The sequence below is a fragment of the Lepisma saccharinum genome, chromosome 1 (assembly GCF_977018435.1).
Source record: "Lepisma saccharinum chromosome 1, izLepSacc3.1, whole genome shotgun sequence".
Taxonomy (NCBI): Eukaryota; Metazoa; Arthropoda; class Insecta; order Zygentoma; family Lepismatidae; genus Lepisma; species Lepisma saccharinum.
In genome coordinates this window covers 127,889,461-127,909,393 of record NC_139229.1, presented here as the reverse complement: position 1 = coordinate 127,909,393, position 19,933 = coordinate 127,889,461, and the positions used below count along the sequence as shown (strand labels likewise).

At 40.9% G+C, this 19,933-nt stretch overlaps 1 protein-coding gene across 2 annotated transcripts in view; it reads right to left on the bottom strand.

Moving 5' to 3' along the window:
- neb (kinesin family member nebbish) overlaps positions 1–19,933 on the bottom strand; it is a 213,331-nt gene that overhangs the window by 6,810 nt on the left and 186,588 nt on the right. For both annotated transcript variants that reach the window (XM_083138418.1, XM_083138419.1), the window contains 3 exons: positions 18,538–18,699; positions 3,543–3,683; positions 329–542 (listed from right to left, as the gene is read on the bottom strand). In XM_083138418.1, the coding sequence (XP_082994544.1) occupies positions 329–542; positions 3,543–3,683; positions 18,538–18,699 (517 nt within the window). The remainder of the gene's footprint in view (positions 1–328; positions 543–3,542; positions 3,684–18,537; positions 18,700–19,933) is intronic.

Genomic DNA, 19,933 nt, shown 5'->3' with positions numbered 1-19,933 from the left:
CTGATCGTATCTCACACTCGGTGGGATTTTCAATCACCTGCACCACTTCCATTGTCCACCACAACCACACCAAGCGTTTCACAACGTGCAAATGTCGGTAACTAACTCACATGCGCAAAATTCCAAGCATACAGTGTTGCCAATGTGAGCGCAAAATGGACTCTAATTAAAAAATAAACCTCGTATTACTATTATTATTTTGATACCTGGCAATTCTTTTGTAGACATGCTCTTGTAAATTACAATCATTTGATGAAGACAGTGTTGGAGTTTGTGAAAAATCTTTGTATTCCAATAAATATGTACTCAAATGTTAAAAACTTTGTACCTGATTGGCTGAATTCTGGTGGACTGGACTTGGAGAATGAATCTGTAAATGTACAAGATGTTTCCATAGAGAGTTGATGGATGCTATTATTTAACTGTCTCTTAATAGGTTCCAGGTTGACGCAGATTCGAGGGCTCTTACCAACAGGTGACAAACTTTCTATGTCATCATCCCACTTCACATCTGTATCAAACAGTCCTTCATAGTTATCGCCCTAGGTAAAGAACAAATGCAATAAGAAAGTGAAATTAACAAATCAATATCATGTTTACATGTACAAAAGTATACATTTGTACAAAATAGATGGAAAAAAATTAGGTGCAGCTTCAGGGTTCCCACTCAACTCATTTTGCAAAACCAAATTTCTTCCCTTCCAGTTACTTTTAAATAACTTTCCAGACTTCTCTATAATGATTTAACATTCCAGTTAATGTTAATCAAATGAAAAAAGTTTATTCAATATTGTTGAAAATAAATTACAAAAAATTTAGAAACTGAAATGTGTTCACAGTTTCCAATCAAAAAACCAGCAAACCTACCAACTACTATCCGTGACAAAAATATTGAGCCCTCGGTTTGCGTGCCCACGGTTTTCTATTCAGACAAAAATGTTCGTAAAATAGTTTTTTCAGGTGTTTTTTACATAAGTCGAATTCAATTATATGTAGCTTTGTGTAAAACCATTGTAAAAATATGATTTTTTTAAATATTTTTTTTTGTGATTCAACCTTGTTTATGTGGAAATATCTCAGCCAAATATAATGGTACTATCATCTGTGGAAAAGCCACAATTAATGATTAATTATGATGTTGCAATCTCGGTAATTGTCAGCCCAATGGTCATGAAATGCATATCAAAATGATGGCCGTGGAATAAATATCAAACTTTCATATCTCATTCTTGCACACTGTGCGAATTGAAAACAACAGAGAGAATTGTTTTTCTTGGCAACTGGTTCCTGCGCGATTCATATCGTTGCTAAGAACGCACGTAGAGCGTTGCCAAGCCTCGCCTCTAGCCCTTTAAACTCCGCGTCCAAGCAGCTTTGACACGGGAAATGAGCTAAAACAATGTGTTGCGCAAAGAAAAGCATTGTAGAGATGCTGAAATTTTATTTTGCCACTTTTGTGTTCACATTCCGGCCATGAATTATTGCCTGTACTCTCACATAGCCATAATAATTCTTCCATGCATTCTATCCAGGCAGTCGGTCTCTCACAAGTTCTCGTGTTTGTTCGTACACACTGTATTGACTGATGGCAGTTCTGTGAAGTTATTTTTTTGTTACATGAAAATGGCAAGACGGTAATATCACAGTGGTACAAAAGAAATTATAGTCAGTGCCAAGATATATTTCGACCAGGGGAAACGAATAGGCGCATCTCACGACATAAACCAAGGTGTCAAGTGCACTGCGGAGTGTTTGGGGGTTACGTCAGCACAGTGAAAAAGGTATGTAAAGAAAAAGGGAACAGCAAAAATTTGCATCAACCCAATATTTTATTGGGCGAGTTTTTCCAAGGTGTGGGGAGAAGAAAGATACAAGACTTTTATTTTAATTATCCAGTTCAACAGAATCCATTATGAACAGCATACTTTTCTAATGTTGGAAGCGGCCCCGGTGCCCACCCAGTGTCGAATAACATGGGTACCTGGGGTAAACCCTGGGGGGTAAAGGCGGTTAGGGGCGTGATGCTGATCACATCACCCCCACTCACGACCGGATCAAGAAAGTGTGGTGCGTTACCCCCACACCCCCTATACGCCTTCATGGCATTGTGCTAAGCACAGGGGAGCCCTTTACCTTTATTTTATACTATTACCTTTCACTCATATTTATTGTAAAGTTATTAATGTTTTTAGTCCTTTTGTCTCTCTTAATGAACGCATAACTCCTTCCTAATTACAAGAGTTGCAGTTGTGAAACAGACCAAAATATAAAATCAATATTTCAGATGCGTTAAATGCACCACCACCACTACTCGATACGATGATTAAGTGAATTTTGCACAATTTACTTGCATTCTTGCTCGAAATATAATTTATTAAAATGTTAGTTGGCATAAAGGTTTCAAATGAGCATTTTTTAAAATATAATTTATATGCGTTGCTATCGCTAGTATGCACCTCGCTCTGTTTCCCTATCTTATGAAATCGCTGTACACAGCAGGTGCATTATTTATTGTATGCAGAGAAGACTGGATCTCTCATCGACTTCATTCAAATAGTCCTCATCGAACATCGTTTTACTCAATATATCTGTTTAACTGTGCGACATAAAATAATACTGGGAAAATGATGTTCTCTTTAAGTCCACTTTATGCAGAGGACTTACAGTTTAAAGTGGGATCCAAATCACTATGTACCTTCGCCAGGTACCGAAGAAGACGATGTTTATATGAAGATAAAAGCTAGGAAAAAATGGGGAAAAAACCCTGCAGCAGTACTCCATTTGCAATATGATAAATATTTGATTCATTATTTTATGCGCGACAATACTTTGGATCAGCTCGATGAAACGCACTTGAGAGATTCTCGCAGCGAAGCAGCAACGCTGTGGAAGTTGCTTGCTTCCCGCGGAGTCTGAGATTGGCCGCACTCCACCATACGTCATACACCCGTTTACCATATTAGGAGTGAGAGAGAATAATTAATAACTGGAACCATATTTGATGTACACACGCCAAACTTCTGGAAGTTTATCAAATTCGTTGATCAAACAGTTTTTTTGCAATTTCATTGAATTTGTAATTATGCATTTCAAGTTTGCACGTTTCCCTAAAATGCCAATTTTTGAAATATCTAGTAAAAATATGCATTTGATTTTTCTACAGAGGTGCAAAAATAATCAAACTTCAAGTACACAAAATCACAAAATTATATGTACAGTCGATTATGAACTGTATGGTGTTAAGTTCCCCGTTCGTGAAAATGGGAAGGGAAAACTACACTTTTCAGTGAAATTTTCATTATAGCAAGAAAACAAAGTTTAGAAAAATTTCCAGATAACGCTTATTAAAAAGTAGATACTTGAAGCTTTCCAATGAGGTATATTTGACTTTTTTCCTCCCACGGAGTACAATTTTACAAGCGCGTAAACCGAGGGCTCAATATTTTTGTCACTGATAGTAGATGGTGTCTTTGAAGAAAAGTAACAGAAATAATCTGTTTATATGATCTACTTCCCTACTAATGAGTAATGATCATACTGACATGTTCCATTTCCCTTAATCTTTCCAGCCAATATTGAAAATCTGCAAGAGGCCACAGAGAAATCTTCCTTTCGTTCTTGTTTCTCACTTGTATTTTATTCTCAAGACCATTTTCACCTATTACTTGCTGATGCTGGAACTCCTATTTTTAAAAGAAAAAAACAATAAATTAGTTATTCAATAATTACTAATTTAGTAATACAATGCTGCCTTTGACATGAATACAAGGATTTCACATACATATCTTGTAAAAAATAATTTTCCACATAAATTTAAATGACATGTCACGCAGGTGATGATAATTTAATAATAGAATTACATACCTATATGCATCTTCAAGAATAAACACAAGTCACAAAATATAATAGAAGACAATTTACGTCTGCTGCCTAGCAAGGAACCCATCTTGCAGAGTGAAGCACAATGTTTACAAACCACAGATTTTTTGCACGTCACTTATTTTACTACATCTAAAAACATCACATTTATTTCCCAGTGCTAATAATTCCTGCATAATTCCCAGAATAGCAGACATCCTGTAATTTCACAATGGCAAACATGGCATTCTGGGAAGATCAATGTGGTTGAAAAATCTACATATATGAGGATTGCTATACAGGATGACACATATTCTAATTGCAAGTTAGGCACTGGCTGATTAATTGTTGTGTGAAAATGAACAAGGTAATCCCCATGCATTAGAAGCCAGATTTGTGGCCACAGTTATGGTTAGATCTTCAAATGAAAGTACAAAATCCGACCAATAACAGAGGCATCTGATTACATTTAACATGGTTAGTGTTATTCGAGATACCAAGGTTTATCCATTTGGACTTTTAAATATTCCTTCACAAGAAAGTGCCATAATTCCTATTTAAATTAGGAGTTCAAGAATGGCATGTTTAGCTATTCGCTTGACTCTCACAGGCCCACTCTTGACCTCAGTGTGTTCACCAGCATTAGAGGTACAAATATGGCAGTTGATCTTCACAAAGTATGTCCATTGTAACCCATAAATTCTTCATCTAACATTACATCAGGGATGTCAGAACAGGGGGGGGCTACTTGCCCCCCCCCATCATCATTGAGGGGGGCAAGATAGCATTTTTGCCTCTCGATCACGTTCTAAAAATGAGAGTATATTTTTTCCCACGTATGTTTTGTTTTGAAAAAAAATAATAGAAACATATTTTTGCACTAGTTAAATAAATGTGGATTCAGCTTTCGCTACCAGCAAGAAGTATGTGCAGATAAGAATTCCATCCACGTCTCTGCAAATCAAGTGTAATGTAGAATTATCCCCTTAGGAATTTGCCGCTTTGGTTTCCAGTTTTCCTTTGTATCTACCACGTTTTGTACATACATGTGCGGTCAGTGTGAAACAATAAACCCAGCGTACGTACCCTGATGGGAAATTTTAAATCTATTATATTCCATCTACAACTATATTATACGGATGCAAGGACTCCGAACCAGGGGGGGCAGGTGAAGCTCGACCCTTCTAGGTAAAACTGAGGTGCAAAAAATTCGAGACTAATGCGAGATGACATGATGGTCTAGTTGGTAGGACGTCTGAGTGCCATGTGGAGACCCAATAATAATCACACGTGAACATAAGAATAAATGGTGTTACCTCTTTCTGAGGTCTAAAACTAAGCCATCAGTCCTGAACATGACCTTTAATATAAACAGTAAACTTTTAATAAATCAAAATGGCCAAGAAACAAGAGTTCCTCCCTTGGTTCTTCCGCCTGTACCCACAGGCTATTAGTATTGCCTGATGTGAATAAATCATAGAGGAGGGGCAAGATTGTCTTTTTTGCTCCCTGAAAATTTTGAAAAAAAAACAACAACAAAAAAAAAAAAACTAGATTTTTGAACACGCACTCATGTTTCTGTTAACAGCAAGAAGCACGTGACATCGCAGGTTTCTGCAAATCAAGTATCCCCATAGGAATTCGCTGCTTCTGTTTCCTGTCTTGCTTTGAAGCCTGCAAGGTTTTGTACATACAAGTGCGCTCGCATAACAATACACCGAGTAGAGGGACAGAGGACTGCTTAACTTTAAATGTTCTGGTGCATTTTCGAACACGCGCTTTCTTTAAAGACCCCTTGCTGTCAAAAAGGCCATCGGCCATGAGAAAAGGTGCACCTTGTAAGTTTTGAAAACACTAATCTGCCCCTTCCCTTTCCAAATTTAGACTTGCTCAGATGACCCAGTCATTGTTCATAGTAGAATAACTGCAGAAGGTATGTTTCGACATTTACTCCAGAATTTGAAGTGAAGAGTTTGGATTTCCTTGCGCAGCAAGCAATACAACTGTGCATATATACATCTAAATCATTTGCAGAAAGTACACAGATTGCAAGGTTGCGTCGGAAGATTACCGCACTGAGTCGCCTGATGTAGAATCAAAAGACTGGTAATTAAGGTACTCACGTTTTCCGCAAAGCTGTTTTACACTATTTTCTATTAATTTCGGTAGCCACTGCCACCATCCTCGTTGAAATTCGTTGTGTTGTTGCTTGGCACGTTTCTGTTGTTTTTTCCTAAATCGCCACTAGGTGTGCTGCTGTCACCTGTATGTCTGCGTATATGTCGTCTGCTGTTCACCGGTGTTAATTGCTGCAGTAACGGAAGCCAGGCATGATGTGCCTGACCACTATCTTATGTTCAGTTCATGGTTGTAGTGCATAATGGCATGTGTTACTTTCATTTTTGTGTCTATGAGAGTGTGTGCTTTGTATTTGACATGTACTTTCTCAATTTTATGGTTGTGGAATTTGATATGCTTGGCAAGTTCGGTAGTGGGTTGGGCAGTTTTGGCATTTGATAGATAGGTGCTGCTGAATTCTCTCACTGATGGGCCTGATGGATCAGCCGATGTAATGAGACTTGCACTTGCATTCAGCATCATAGACGCCTGGATTGTTGAGGGGGGAGAGGAAGTACCGTTTATGTTTGTTTAGTTGGTCAGCTATTTTGGAGGTTGGTTTGTGAGCTATTTGGATGTTGTAGGGGCAGATGGCTTTGGTAAGGCGGTTGGATGTGGTAGGATGGTAGGGAAAGGCAAACCACTTGGTTTTGTTACTGGGATCTTACCAACTGACTCAAAAACAAAATATATGTATTCAACCACAAGCTCTCATATGTATTTCACAACAGTGCCAATGCCAAAAACCTGATAACATCCATAGTGCAAGCAGATAGTGCTAAAATCACAAGCATAGACATAGTGGACATGTATAACTCAGTACCCATAAACCTAGCCCTAACATCAGTTGAAAGGTAACTGCATGAACAAAGTCCCCGCACTGGAGTAGCCAAAACTGCCAATTTGCTAGAAGTGTGCTCAAGACACAATTAGTTTCAATTTGAAAATAATTTCTGTGAGCAATCTGAAGGCCTTGCCATGAGAATCCCACTATCGGCTCCCATAGCAAACATAGTAATGCATTTGCAGGGTGGCTACAGACAAGCAGAAATGAAATTCCCTGACTTTACCAGGTTTTCCAGGACAAATTTAGATTTTTCCCTGACAATTATAAACCAAATTCAGGTTTTTTTCAAATGGAAATAAGAATGTCACACAGATCCAGGTATATTAAGTACTTATTAGCTTCCACGAAATTGACTTCATTTCTCTCTGATTTGCATTCAAACTGCAAAATACTGAATTTGGAAAATTATTACTATTCACAAGCTAGGGAGGAATTGTGGAATTTTTTCATACACAGCCAGTTTTTCAATAATATATTTGATCATTTTTAAAGCTATGACTAAATGAGATTAGAGTGAAGCCACTGATGCAAAAAGGAATTTTGTAATTTTTCAATCTCTTTAGCCTTTCTCGTTATTATACGAGGGCTAGTCAAAAAAGAGTGAGAATGAATTTTTCTTTTATCACACAGTGAACATGCAGCGGTGAAACAAAATTGCGCGAAAAGAACGTGTCTCGTGAAATATGCAGATAAAATTGCAAGTGCGTATGTGCATGCATCTGGCAACACTGCACAAACAAATCACAAATGGTCATAAGTCGCATACCGAAAATGGAATCTGTTCATGAGGAACAGTACGGGGCTTTGAAATTTTGCGTCCGTCTGCAGAAATCCGCCACGGAAGCATACGAAATGTTGCAGCAGGCATACGGCGAAGATGTCCTTTCACAATGAACCGCATTTTGATGGCTCAAACAGTTTAAGGAGGGCCGTGTTTCGACCACAAAGCAAGGAGGTCTGGGGGCCCCGACCACCACAGTGAGCGAGATCATGGTTAACACAGCTGCCGTCATTTTTCGGGAAGATAGCCGTATAACAATAGATGAACTGGCGAACTTGTTCCACATTTCCCATGGTAGTGCGTTCACCATTCTTCACAATCTCTTGCACATGAGATGCTAACGCCTGAACAGAAGCAGGTGAGAGTTGAGGTGTGTCGGGAGCTTCAGCATCTTGTAGCGGAGCATGGTGAGGCCTACCTGAATTCCATCAAAACATTCAATGTGTCCTGCACCATCCATACAGCCCGGATTTTGCTCCGTGTTACTTTTTTTTGTTCCCTCGTCTGAAATCGGAGCTGCGGGGCAAGCATTTCGACTCATCAATGGTGGAGCAGGTTCTGAAGATGATGTCAAAAGACGGATTCCAGCATGTCTTCCAGGACTGGCAGACACGATTGGCCAAGTGTATACAACTTGATGGGGACTACTTCAAAAAAGACCATATCAACCTGGATTGTGCCTAACGTATTTCGTAAGTAAAAAATTCAATCTCATTATTTTTTGACTAGCCCTCGTATGTTGATATTTCTACTGAGGTTTGAACCCTCTGCTTGCAAGACCCATGAGTACACACTCATTTTTCAATGCACAAACCTACTATTTTTCCTATGTAAAGCAAACAACTTATTAACCCTTGCACGCAAGTGAAACAATTGAATCATACAGAACAAAGTGTCATATTTACTTACATTACCAATGGAACTTCCTCTTCAGTGCAAACGTTGCAGTTATACCATTATTACTAACGAAAATAGTATATATGTATTAAAAATTAAAAGCAAGCAATTTATGGAAGGGGACTCTACTGTATTGAAAATGTGCCTGATTTAGCAAATCAAATATTAAAACAGGAACACGCTGTTGATAACAGCTTACGAAAGTTTATGTACCAGGGGAATCCAGAAAAAAAAAGTTCCAATGGCACCTGTACATGGTGCTAGTGGTCAGAGCACAACACGCATGTGCAGGCAGGAAGAATTGTCATGTGGCTGTAATCTGGTACAGTAAAAAGCAGCAGCTTTAGGATAGTTCTAGGTTAAATATGGCAGCTCTCATACAGTCTCCCATCAACTGTGAGGTTCATGTGGTAATCAGATTTTTGCATGCTCAGAATCCGGAAAAGAGCCACCAGACATCATGAGCGATAGTATGATCCGACGATGAAGGCCAATCCGATGTGCACAACCCCATACAGCTGAGCACTCTTTTACATAATTTCAAGTGAGAGATCTTTGACCACTTCCTATTCAGCCCTGGCCTTGCATGTACCCACTTTCATCTCTTTTGTTCAGCTGGAGATTTCTGGCAGGACAAAGTTTTGACAGCTACACTGCAGTACAGATAGTTTCAGTCTTTGCTGTCAGAAACACAAGCCATGGGCACACAAAATTTAGTGTCATGCTACGACCAATGCCAGAACAACAGTGGTGATTATGCCGAAAATTAGATTAGGAGTCACTGTAACTAATGATTTTAATTACTACTGATATTCTTGTTTTACTTATGCCTAATCTATAGGGACCTTGATCTTTTATTTTTCTTCCAAATTGGTGTTATTCCTTCTTTCTTTCTCTATTATTAGTGATATTTTTCCCAAAATTCACATTTTCATTTTAGCGCGTGGAATTATTCCACGTACAACATGCATTATAGTTTTCTCTTAGATAAAATGTTGGAAAACTGGTGTGTTCTAGATACACAAATATGGCACATTTTGTTTCCTTAAGCCTAAAAAAGGCAAAAATGTTGGATTTCAAGGTATTTCTCGTTGCTGTTTAAGCACATTCTTAAAATTAGTGAAAAATGCAAACAATTTCACATTTTATGCCAAGTTCTCGTTATCTCGCTATTTCAAACTGGTGAAAAATGTGCCCACACATCACTGCAATTCATTAACACTACTTCGCAGCAATTGACATTTTTCACTATTATCGCATTTCTGCCGGCCCCCGTGGCAAAGTGGTTAGCACATCGCGCTACGACACCAGGGGTCCCGGGTTTGAATCCTGACCTGGGCATGGATGTTTGTGAGAGTCCATTAATCAATTCATCACATCATCAGTTATCCCAATCTTCCCAAATTAGCCAAAAGTGGCACAAAAAGCGAAGTAAAATAAAGCAAATCAAATCAAATTATCACGTTTGCAAAAAATCAAGGTACTTACGTACTAATTGGAACTTACTTTCTGGAGGCCCCTCGTATAAATGAAAAGTGGAAATTTAGCAGGTCTGTCAGAGAAACGTCAATTACTGAAGAAAGTTATATGCTTTTAGGATTCAGTGATTCAAGTAATTATGATATTAAAATATTTACGTATTTTTTATTATAATTTTATTTCATAACATTGGATATTCCACAAGTTTAAACAGACAGGATGGAAGGGGGCGTGAATTGCAATACGAGTGTTGCAGAAAACTTGAGGTTGAGAGCGTCGTGCACTTGTCAAATTTATATGACTTTTACCATTGCAGATTTCTGCTTTACTTTTTCGTGACATTATTCAACATATAAGTATATCTCGATTTCTTAGATTCTTCTTGACATAGACTTACAGTTCCATGTCACTGTAAATGAATGTTAACCTGTGCAAAACCAGTATTACACCTGGATGATGAAAGAAAACCTTTGTACGCTTTTCTACATTGAATAAGATTAAGTGAGCCAGAAGAGTAATAAAATTCCAGCAGCATATTTGCAGTGGTGCAGCAGACTAAGGCTCAATTTTTGTTGGATGTTGCATCCGAGAAACATCGAAAACGACAAAAAATGTCATGCTGGAACATCCAAGAAATATCGGATTCATGAGAGTGCAATACATGTGATTTTTGTTGGATGTCGCAGAATAACAAGTATCGAACTGCTACGTTAGACAAAAATTGCTTGCATATAAGGAGCCAAAAAGTTCATCTGAAAAATACTGTACCATGATATTCAAAAAAATACAGGGTTGCATAGCGCCATTTTTGTTTCCATGTTTCTTCAGAATGTCCGACAAAATGCCATGCTATGACATCCAACAACTATCAGACAGTGCCACAGTGGTAATGCCCCTCCCCCCACCTCCATCTGTTAACTGTTCTGATCCCTTACTACTTCCATACAGACTACAAACATGATAACTCAATGCATTATCCACGAGATATTTAGAGGCTTATCAAATTTTTCTGCCCCTCCGGAAATTTCTCTCTCTCCCTCCCTTCCCCCCATCACTGATTTCTGTTCTGGCACTGTGGTTGTGTTGTGCATAATAAAAGGGGCCTAAAAGTTGAGGTCGAGATTTAGCACCAAGATTTCCTGTTCCCATGAAGTGCCTACATAACGACATCTTTCAAAGCAAACACCTGGAACATTCATTCCCCTGACTTTTTTGGACCTCTCAAATCCCTGACTTTTCCTTGTTTTCCAGGTCTGTCGCCACCCTGATTTGGCTGAAAAAAGCTTACTCCTAACTCAGGAACTCAAATTCATCAGATATGGATGATATGCTGATGACACCATAGTCATATACAAAAACCCGAAGAGATCAACCTGTTGTTGGAAAAACTAGATATCATCCACCACAGAACATAAAAAGCAGGGCAAAATCAATTTCTTGGACCTCACCATCAGCCGCGGAGGAAACAAATTCACAACCACAGTTTTCAGAAAACCAGATGTAGGCAACCAATATATCCATGCACTATCCAACCATCCACCCAAGCAAAAGGCCAACGTATGGCTAAACTTCTTCCAAAGAGCCTTCTCCTACTGTTCCAGATAAGAAGACCTGAGGGACGAGATAGCAACCATCACGGAACTGGCACTGAACCATGGATATACTGAATGTCAACTCTTCACATGGTGCAGCAAAACTTAAATCCAAGTCAGACAACCTGCACCATCAACACAACCTGCTTCACCATCGCAACCAGCTACCAGTAACAAAACCAAGTGGTTTGCCTTTCCCTACCATCCTACCACATTCAACCGCCTTACCAAAGCCCTCCGCCCCTACAACATCCAAATAGCTCACAAACCAACCTCCAAAATAGCTGACCAACTAAACAAACATAAACGGTACTTCCTCTCCCCCTCAACAATCCAAGCGTCTATGATGCTGAATGCAAGTGCAAGGTTCATTACATCGGCAGATCCATCAGGCCCATCAGTGAGAGAATTCAGCAGCACCTATCAAATGCAAAAACTGCCCAACCCACTACCGGACTTGCCAAGCATATCAAATTCCACAACCATAAAATTGAGAATACATGTCAAATATAAAGCACACACTCTCATAGACACAAAAATTAAAGAAACACACGCCATCATGCACTACAACCATGAACTGAACATAGATAGTGGTCATGCACATCATGCCTGGCTTCCATTACTACAGCAATTAACACCGGTGAACAGCAGACGACATATACGCAGACACACAGGCGACAGCAGGACACCTAGTGGAGATTTAGGAAAAAACAACAGAAATGCGCCAAGCAACAACACAACAAATTCCAACGAGGATGGTGGCAGTGGCTACCGAAATTAATAGAAAATAGTGTAAAACAGCTTCGCGGAAAACGTGAGTACCTTAATTATCTATTACCATGTCTCTTATTCCCATAGTATGAAGACTGGTAAGTTTTACATCCCTCCTTATGTTTTTTTTTTTTTACACTAATTTATATTTTCTGTGTGAAAAGACAGAAAAAGACGAGACTAGATACAGACAAGTATCGTCTCGATATACCACCACCTTCTCTCGTGGGAAGTGAGGAACTTTTATTTTTTGGCCATTTACATTTTTTAGAAGTTTACTGTTGTTTTAAACATCATGTTCAGGACTGATGGCTTAGTTTTAGACCTCAGAGAGAAGTAACACTATTTATTCTTATGCTCACGAGTCACAGGTGATTTATTTTTACGTTGGAAGAAGTGATTGTTTAGTTTTACGTGGCAAGGTCCAGGCGTGATCGATATTTTAGACTTCTCTGATAGGGAGGGGGGGGCGATTACCCCTATTGGCTTCAGTCTTAGGTTCTTCTCTCAAATCTGAAACATCTCAGAAGGGCCACTGATCTGAAACCTGATTTCACTCAAATGCAAACAGTTGGCGTAATGTAGTGACTTGCCCCATATTTTACACCTCGGCCCTCTTCAAATATTTCAGTTTTCACTGCAAAACTTTAGCCTAGCAAATGCTCTCAAATTACTGATAGGTTCATTTCTTAATCTCTGAATAGCAGTCTGAGATTTGAAATATCAGTAAAAGGTGGAAGAATGGTTTTTGTACGCCATTTTAGAAGCAGAAACGTTTTATATGTTAAAATATGAAAAATATAGTGCCTCAATCTCATTGACTGCCTTCGCGATTAGCCAAAAATGGCATAAAAGTGAAGTAAAATAAACAAATTCTATCATTAAATTGTTTCTTTTTAACTCTTTCATTAATGTAATTTTTATTTAGTATGCGACGTTTGTGTTGAAACTATACTACGATTTATAAAATGATGAAATGGTAAATGAGGACATGGGCAACTTTCCTTGCAACACATCAATCAGAAAGTTTCAGAAACATGGATTTTCTCAATACGTTTTCACGTGTACTTTGTCCCCTTTTAAAAGTAACGTGTTACTAATCATTAAATCATGCCTTACTGCATGCAAAGATCTAGTACCAGGCAGGGATGGAAATTTGCTGTAATTATCGTAAGACATAATATGTTAGTTTTCTTGTATTAAGCGCCATTTAATGGAATTGTAAGTAATAAAATAGTCCATAATAGAGGCCTCTGGTCCTCCTCCTACCTCTTTGAGGCTTCCCCACTGTGGATATACATATATTCAATAACCATATATTTATTATTTATGTAATAAATATATGAATACAGCAATACAATATAATAAGCTCTTTAATTATATACGTATATATATATACAGGGTGATTCTAAAGGTATAGTACAAACGAAAACCACAGATACCTCCCATGAAATAGACGAAAGTTCCCCTTCCACTTTGCCGAGAGATGCCTCCGTGAGGAGCTAGACAACGCCGAAAACGTGTGAAAATGAACTTCACACCTCTGTACAGCCAGTACCAGTGAAGATAGAAAGGTGGAACAAACTAAGTCAAAAGGAACACCAAAGTCGCCCATCCGAAAAACACTAGGCGGCAGCTGCGCAACGCATGCGCATGGGGTTCCACAAAGGAAATAGGAGTGTCCCGCAAGACAAGTGAAGGGAAAGAGTAGCGATCGACAACGGTAGGGACAAAAGAAGCAATGAAGCATGAAGTAACAATTGCACAGCGGGAAACAAACACATGCAGCGCGTTAGGAGTCCCCAAACACAGTGGGGAGACACCGCAGCAAGAACAAAGCACGGTTCAACAAAAGAGAAAGAGGACCGGACGGGGAATGGTACCTGTCAAGGAAACAACAAATGCGGGACAAGGGATTCCCCGTAGCAGCACCGAGGGGATGTCACACAGAGGTCGTGCGCCAGCAGGACAAACACAGCAACTACGGGCACAGGAGGTTTATTGCCACGCAAAGGTGCACTTACAGATAGGAATAGTACGTAGTACGTAGTCGTACCCCGGACTGACGTTGTTACAAAAGTTGCTCAAATTGACGACCACCACATTCAATGCAGGCATTGCAGCGTCGCAGGAAATTCTGGCGAACCCTATCAAAAATCCCTGGCATGGTACACACCTCGGCCGATGCTGCAAGTATCCGCGCTACCAATGTTTCCTTGTCAGGCACCGGGGTCTCGTAGACGAGTGTTTTCACATGGCCCCACAAGAAGAAATCCATTGGTGTGAGGTCAGGCGAACGGGCGGGCCAGGTGACGGGGCCCTCTCCAGCGCTGTGGGTAGGTACGGTGCAAAAGGGTTCGCACTGTGCCATCAAAATTTGCAGGCGCTCCATCGAATTGAAACCACATACGATGTCGCACGTTGAGGGGTACATCTTCTAGCAGCTCTGGAAGAACTGATGCAAGAAAGGTGCGATAGAGGCGGCCATTTAAACGTGGTGGCAGCAGGTATGGACCGATAATCTGTTCATCGATGATACCTGCCCAGATATTCACTGCAAACTGGGTCTGATGGTGCACCTCGACTGCTGCATGCGGATTTTCATAATCCCACACATGGCTGTTTCGGCAATTGAAGATGCCCTCACGGGTGAATGTTGCCTCGTCAGTGAAAAGCACATGGCGCAAAAAACGGGGATCGTCGGTACAAAACTGCAACTGTCGTTGACAGAATTCCACACGTCGTGGGTAATCCCCAGCCTGCAACGCGTGGACTCGCTGTGGATGATAGGGATACAGCAGATCATCATGAAGGACACGCCACACTGTCGACTGTGATACTCCCACTGCACGTGCAATGCTACAGGTGCTAGTGGACGGTGTGTCGTCCACGCGAGCAAGTACGTCCTCCTCGACTGCCGCGGTGCGCACATGTCTTGGGTGACCGACATGATGGCCTGCACGTAACACACGCGATTCACCAAGGGTACGGTGCACGTTCGAAAACAACCTGCTGTCGGGTTGTCGCCTCTCTGGATACCGTCCGCGATAAAGGCGTGCAGCTGCTCGGCCATTGCCATCTGCAAGGCCGTAGACAAAATGCATGTCCCTCAGTTCTACAAATGTGTAGCGTTCCATAGTACGATGAGGATAGTGCCAATTATGGAATACTGTACTGCAGTGCACAGGTGGCACACACACACACACACACTGGTCTCAACGCCTTCGAAACAACGTACTCAATTGTCGTACGTCAAGCACACCACCACCGCACCGGCTCTTTCACTGACACACTCCCTGACGCTGGACTTCCAATCAGCCCACACGTCCACACGGCGCTGTGGTACAATCAGCTGATGTTCCTGAGCCACCCGTGCCTGTGCTCTTCACTACCTGACCACTGCCGTCAGGTGGGGCGATGTACTCTGGGGCCTTGTCATCGTGGAACACATGTAGCATCCTTCATTCTTGCCCCATTCACCCACAACACGAACTTCGTCCGTCTTGCTCGAGCCGACGGGGAGCACTACGTACGATCGTGTGGTGTTTGTGTACACCAATGTGGGGTAACCCAGCAGTTGAACAGATGTGCATACCCCCACGTAGCTTCATTACACGATTGTCCCACGCAGTTTATCTGTCCAGCCTTGCTCGGCCCCGTCTCACACCCACGCGGCAGTGTGCGGCTGCGGTGGTGTGAGGCCACGCTTGGTTTCGGAGCGGAAGGCTGCGGCCGAGGAGGGACTCGAGTTGTTCGGCTGGGGTTGCACTCGGAAGCAAGCAGCCGCGTCAGGTCTGGGAACGGTGGACCTGGTGATCGGGATGGAAACATTCCGACCTCGTCCATTAGTGTCGTCCACCGTACGGAGTGCTGGGGTCCGTACGACACTCCAGCAGCCTTTCGCCTGCTCCCACCCAGCAATGTGCCTCCGGCTTCATTTCTAAGAGGCTGATTAGGCCCCATCACGACGTTTGTTACAACGTCAGTACGGGGTACGTGGTCCTATCTGTATGTGCACCTTTCATTAGCAATAACCTCCTGTGCCCGTAGTTGCTGTGTTTGTCCTGCTGGTGCACGACCTCTGTGTGACATACCCTCGGTGCTGCTACGGGGAATCCCTCGTCCCGCATTTGTTGTCTCCTTGGCAGGTACCATTCCCCGTCCGGTCCTCTTTCTCTTTTGTTGCACCGTGCTTTGTTCTTGCTGCGGTGTCTCCCCCCACTGTGTTTTGGGGACTCCCCTTGCGCTGCACCGCCAGCGCCGCCATTTCTGCCCCGAACCATGTACGCATCTGTTGCCTGTCGAGTGTCACGGACCACTTTGCTTGCATTCTCGGTGTGTTTTTACATCCTACGTCGTCCTCCCGTGGTTCTGCAACCCCGCACTACTTTTCTCGACTGCACTGCTTCAGTCATGGTGTTTGTTTCCCGCTGTGCAATTGTTACTTCATGCTTCATAGCTTCTTTTCTCCCTACCGTTGTCGATCGCTACCCTTTCCCTTCACTTGTCTTGCGGGACACTCCTATTGCCTTTGTGGAACCCCATGCGCATGCATTGCGCAGCTGCCGCCTAGTGTTTTTCGGATGGGCGACTTTGGTGTTCCTTTTGACTTAGTTTGTTCCACCTTTCTATCTTCACTGGTACTGGCTGTACAGAGGTGTGAAGTTCATTTTCACACGTTTTCGGCGTTGTCTAGCTCCTCACGGAGGCATCTCTCGGCAAAGTGGAAGGGGAACTTTTGTCTCTATTTCATGGGAGGTATCTGTGGTTTTCGTTTGTACTATACCTTTAGAATCACCCTGTCTCTCTCTCTCTCTCTGTGTGTGTGTGTGTGTGTGTGTGTGTGTGTGTGTGTGTGTGTGTGTGTGTGTGTGTGTGTGTGTGTGTGTGTGTGTGTGTGTGTGTGTGTGTGTGTGTGTGTGTGTGTGTGTGTGTGTGTGTGTGTGTGTGTGTGTGTGTGTGTGTGTGTGTGTGTGTGTGTGTGTGTGTGTGTGTGTGTGTGTGTGTGTGTGTGTGTGTGTGTGTGTGTGTGTGTGTGTGTGTGTGTGTGTGTGTGTGTGTGTGTGTGTGTGTGTGTGTGTGTGTGTGTGTGTGTGTGTGTGTGTGTGTGTGTGTGTGTGTGTGTGTGTGTGTGTGTGTGTGTGTGTGTGTGTGTGTGTGTGTGTGTGTGTGTGTGTGTGTGTGTGTGTGTGTGTGTGTGTGTGTGTGTGTGTGTGTGTGTGTGTGTGTGTGTGTGTGTGTGTGTGTGTGTGTGTGTGTGTGTGTGTGTATATGAATAGGCATAGGATAAGAAAAGGTGCCAGAAAGGCAGATGGCAGATAAATACAAATGATGAAGGAGACAGTAAACACTTACCACAGGAAAAGAAATACGTTGATAGGTCACATTGTCATCGGAGAAGAAAGAGTTTACTGTCTACTTCATTATTTGTGTATATATATATATGTAGGGGAGATGTTAAAACTGGTTGATGGATTTGAAAAACCTGCCCCCCACTCCAAAATAAGTTCCAACGTCCCTGCATTACATACACAAAAAATACTTTCAAGTCTCATTAACATGGAGTTACTAGAAAAGTTTTACAATGTGAAGGGTGAACAATTCCAAAGGGGAACATTGGCAATTCTGCTCATATGTTACTGCGAAGATAGATTGTCAAGCAGCATATGTTATGAATTAGCATTGTATACACCTTTTTTGTTTGTTTGTTTAAATGTGTAAATAAATACACATGGTATGCAAGCTATTTCATATAAGTAAGCAGGTGTGGTTAAGTGTGGGGAAAATACGAATCCTTATGTATTCACACTGTAATGGTAAACTTGTAGAATATGTTTGTAAATTAAGTGAGCCATCTTTTAAAAATACCACACTAGAGAATTTTGCAATTTATGAAAAGATTTGGTTGGCATCATTAAATCATAACTAACATACCAGGGGTGAACTATAGATCGACCACAAGGTAAAGAACTTCGACGAAAAGTCTCCATGCAACTTTCCCTTCAGCTTGGGTCATAAGGAAGTCTCCATGCAACTTTCCCTTCAGCTTGGGTCATAAGGAAGCATGCTCCACTCTGCCCCTTCCCTCCACGTGGGAGTACGGTGCACAAGAGTCACAGGTCTGCACAGGTTTTTTTGCTGGTGGTTCCACTATAATCCCAAAATAAAAAAATCAACAAGTTTGCATGACTTACAAAGCTTTTGTCCAATTGTTTGCAACACTGTGTAGCTTCCTTCAGCATGCACTGTATTCCATGAAGACTTAATGCATTTGAATTTAATTTCTGTGCTGGACTGTTTTTCTGCAGCAACTTTTCAGTCTCTTCTGCTGCTGACTCAAACATATCTTCAATTTCCTGAGGGAGAAAATATTTAATACATGTAAATCAAGCACAATTGCTGAAGCAATTAGTACACAAATCATGTTACCTAAATAAAATGTTTATAATTTTCTCTCACGTTGTACTTAGTCATGTTGGTGGCTGATTACATTAAGCAGTCTAACACATGATCTAGCTATGGAAAGTTCCAGATTAAGTTGTGGCCTGGGTTTGGGTGTTATTTCACGCACAAAAGTTACAGAAAAGCAATATGAAATAATATAAATACACGTGCTTGAATCCATATCATCTGACCACCAATTGTACAACTTCTAAAATATATTGTTGAAATGCTAATGGGGGGGGGGGGGGAGGTTACCATGTACGTAGGTTGTAAATGCAGTATATGGAACATATTCAGGGTAGCCACTCTAGAACCATAAAATTCGAATATAATTCCCGGTTTTCAGGGCAAACTTAAAAAAAAAAATCAACCATACAAGGGTCATTCCATGTCAAATCAACCAATAAAAAAATATTTTTGAACCTTTAGAATTCAGATTTTTAAGGATTTTTTGTTTGTTCATTCTACCTATCAAGAGGACAACCACAACCACTCTGCTTATAGTTATGGTTCCAACATGAAAGTCAAGAAATTTACAAATTTCACACACATTACAATACAAAATAATAAATTTCCATAGGAACCCATTACCGTCCCATTATGAAATTTTGCACACAAATAGTAAATTAATTTCTTCAAAACATTTTTTTTAAATTAAAAGTGGTGTTTTTGATATTTTCAAAAAGAAAAAATTTCGAGTTTTTTAAAAATTACAAAATTAAAATAGCACAGCCATGTTTCATTACAAGTTAAAGCCCATTAGAAGAAGAAGACTGACACCAATTTGAGCTCTCTAGGTCAAATAGTTTATGATCTACAGCTTTTTCAAGATTTCAAAAAGTTGTCAAATTTTAGGATTTTTGCTTTTTTGAGTCTATAACTCAAAAGCTAACTGCCCAAAACATTTGAAATTTGACAGTTTCTTTCAACTTTACTGGTAGTACCGCTGTACCAAAAATTATCTATTTCTGAGATGTCAAGGTTCAGACCATTGGTTGATTTGACATGGAATGACCGACAAGCAGACGTTTTCTCTGCTTCAACAATGTATTACTGCCTCTCACCACACACACACACACCCAAACCCACAGATATCTCTGAGAGTCTGTGTGATTCCAATGTTAAGCAAAAATTATAATTCAATTC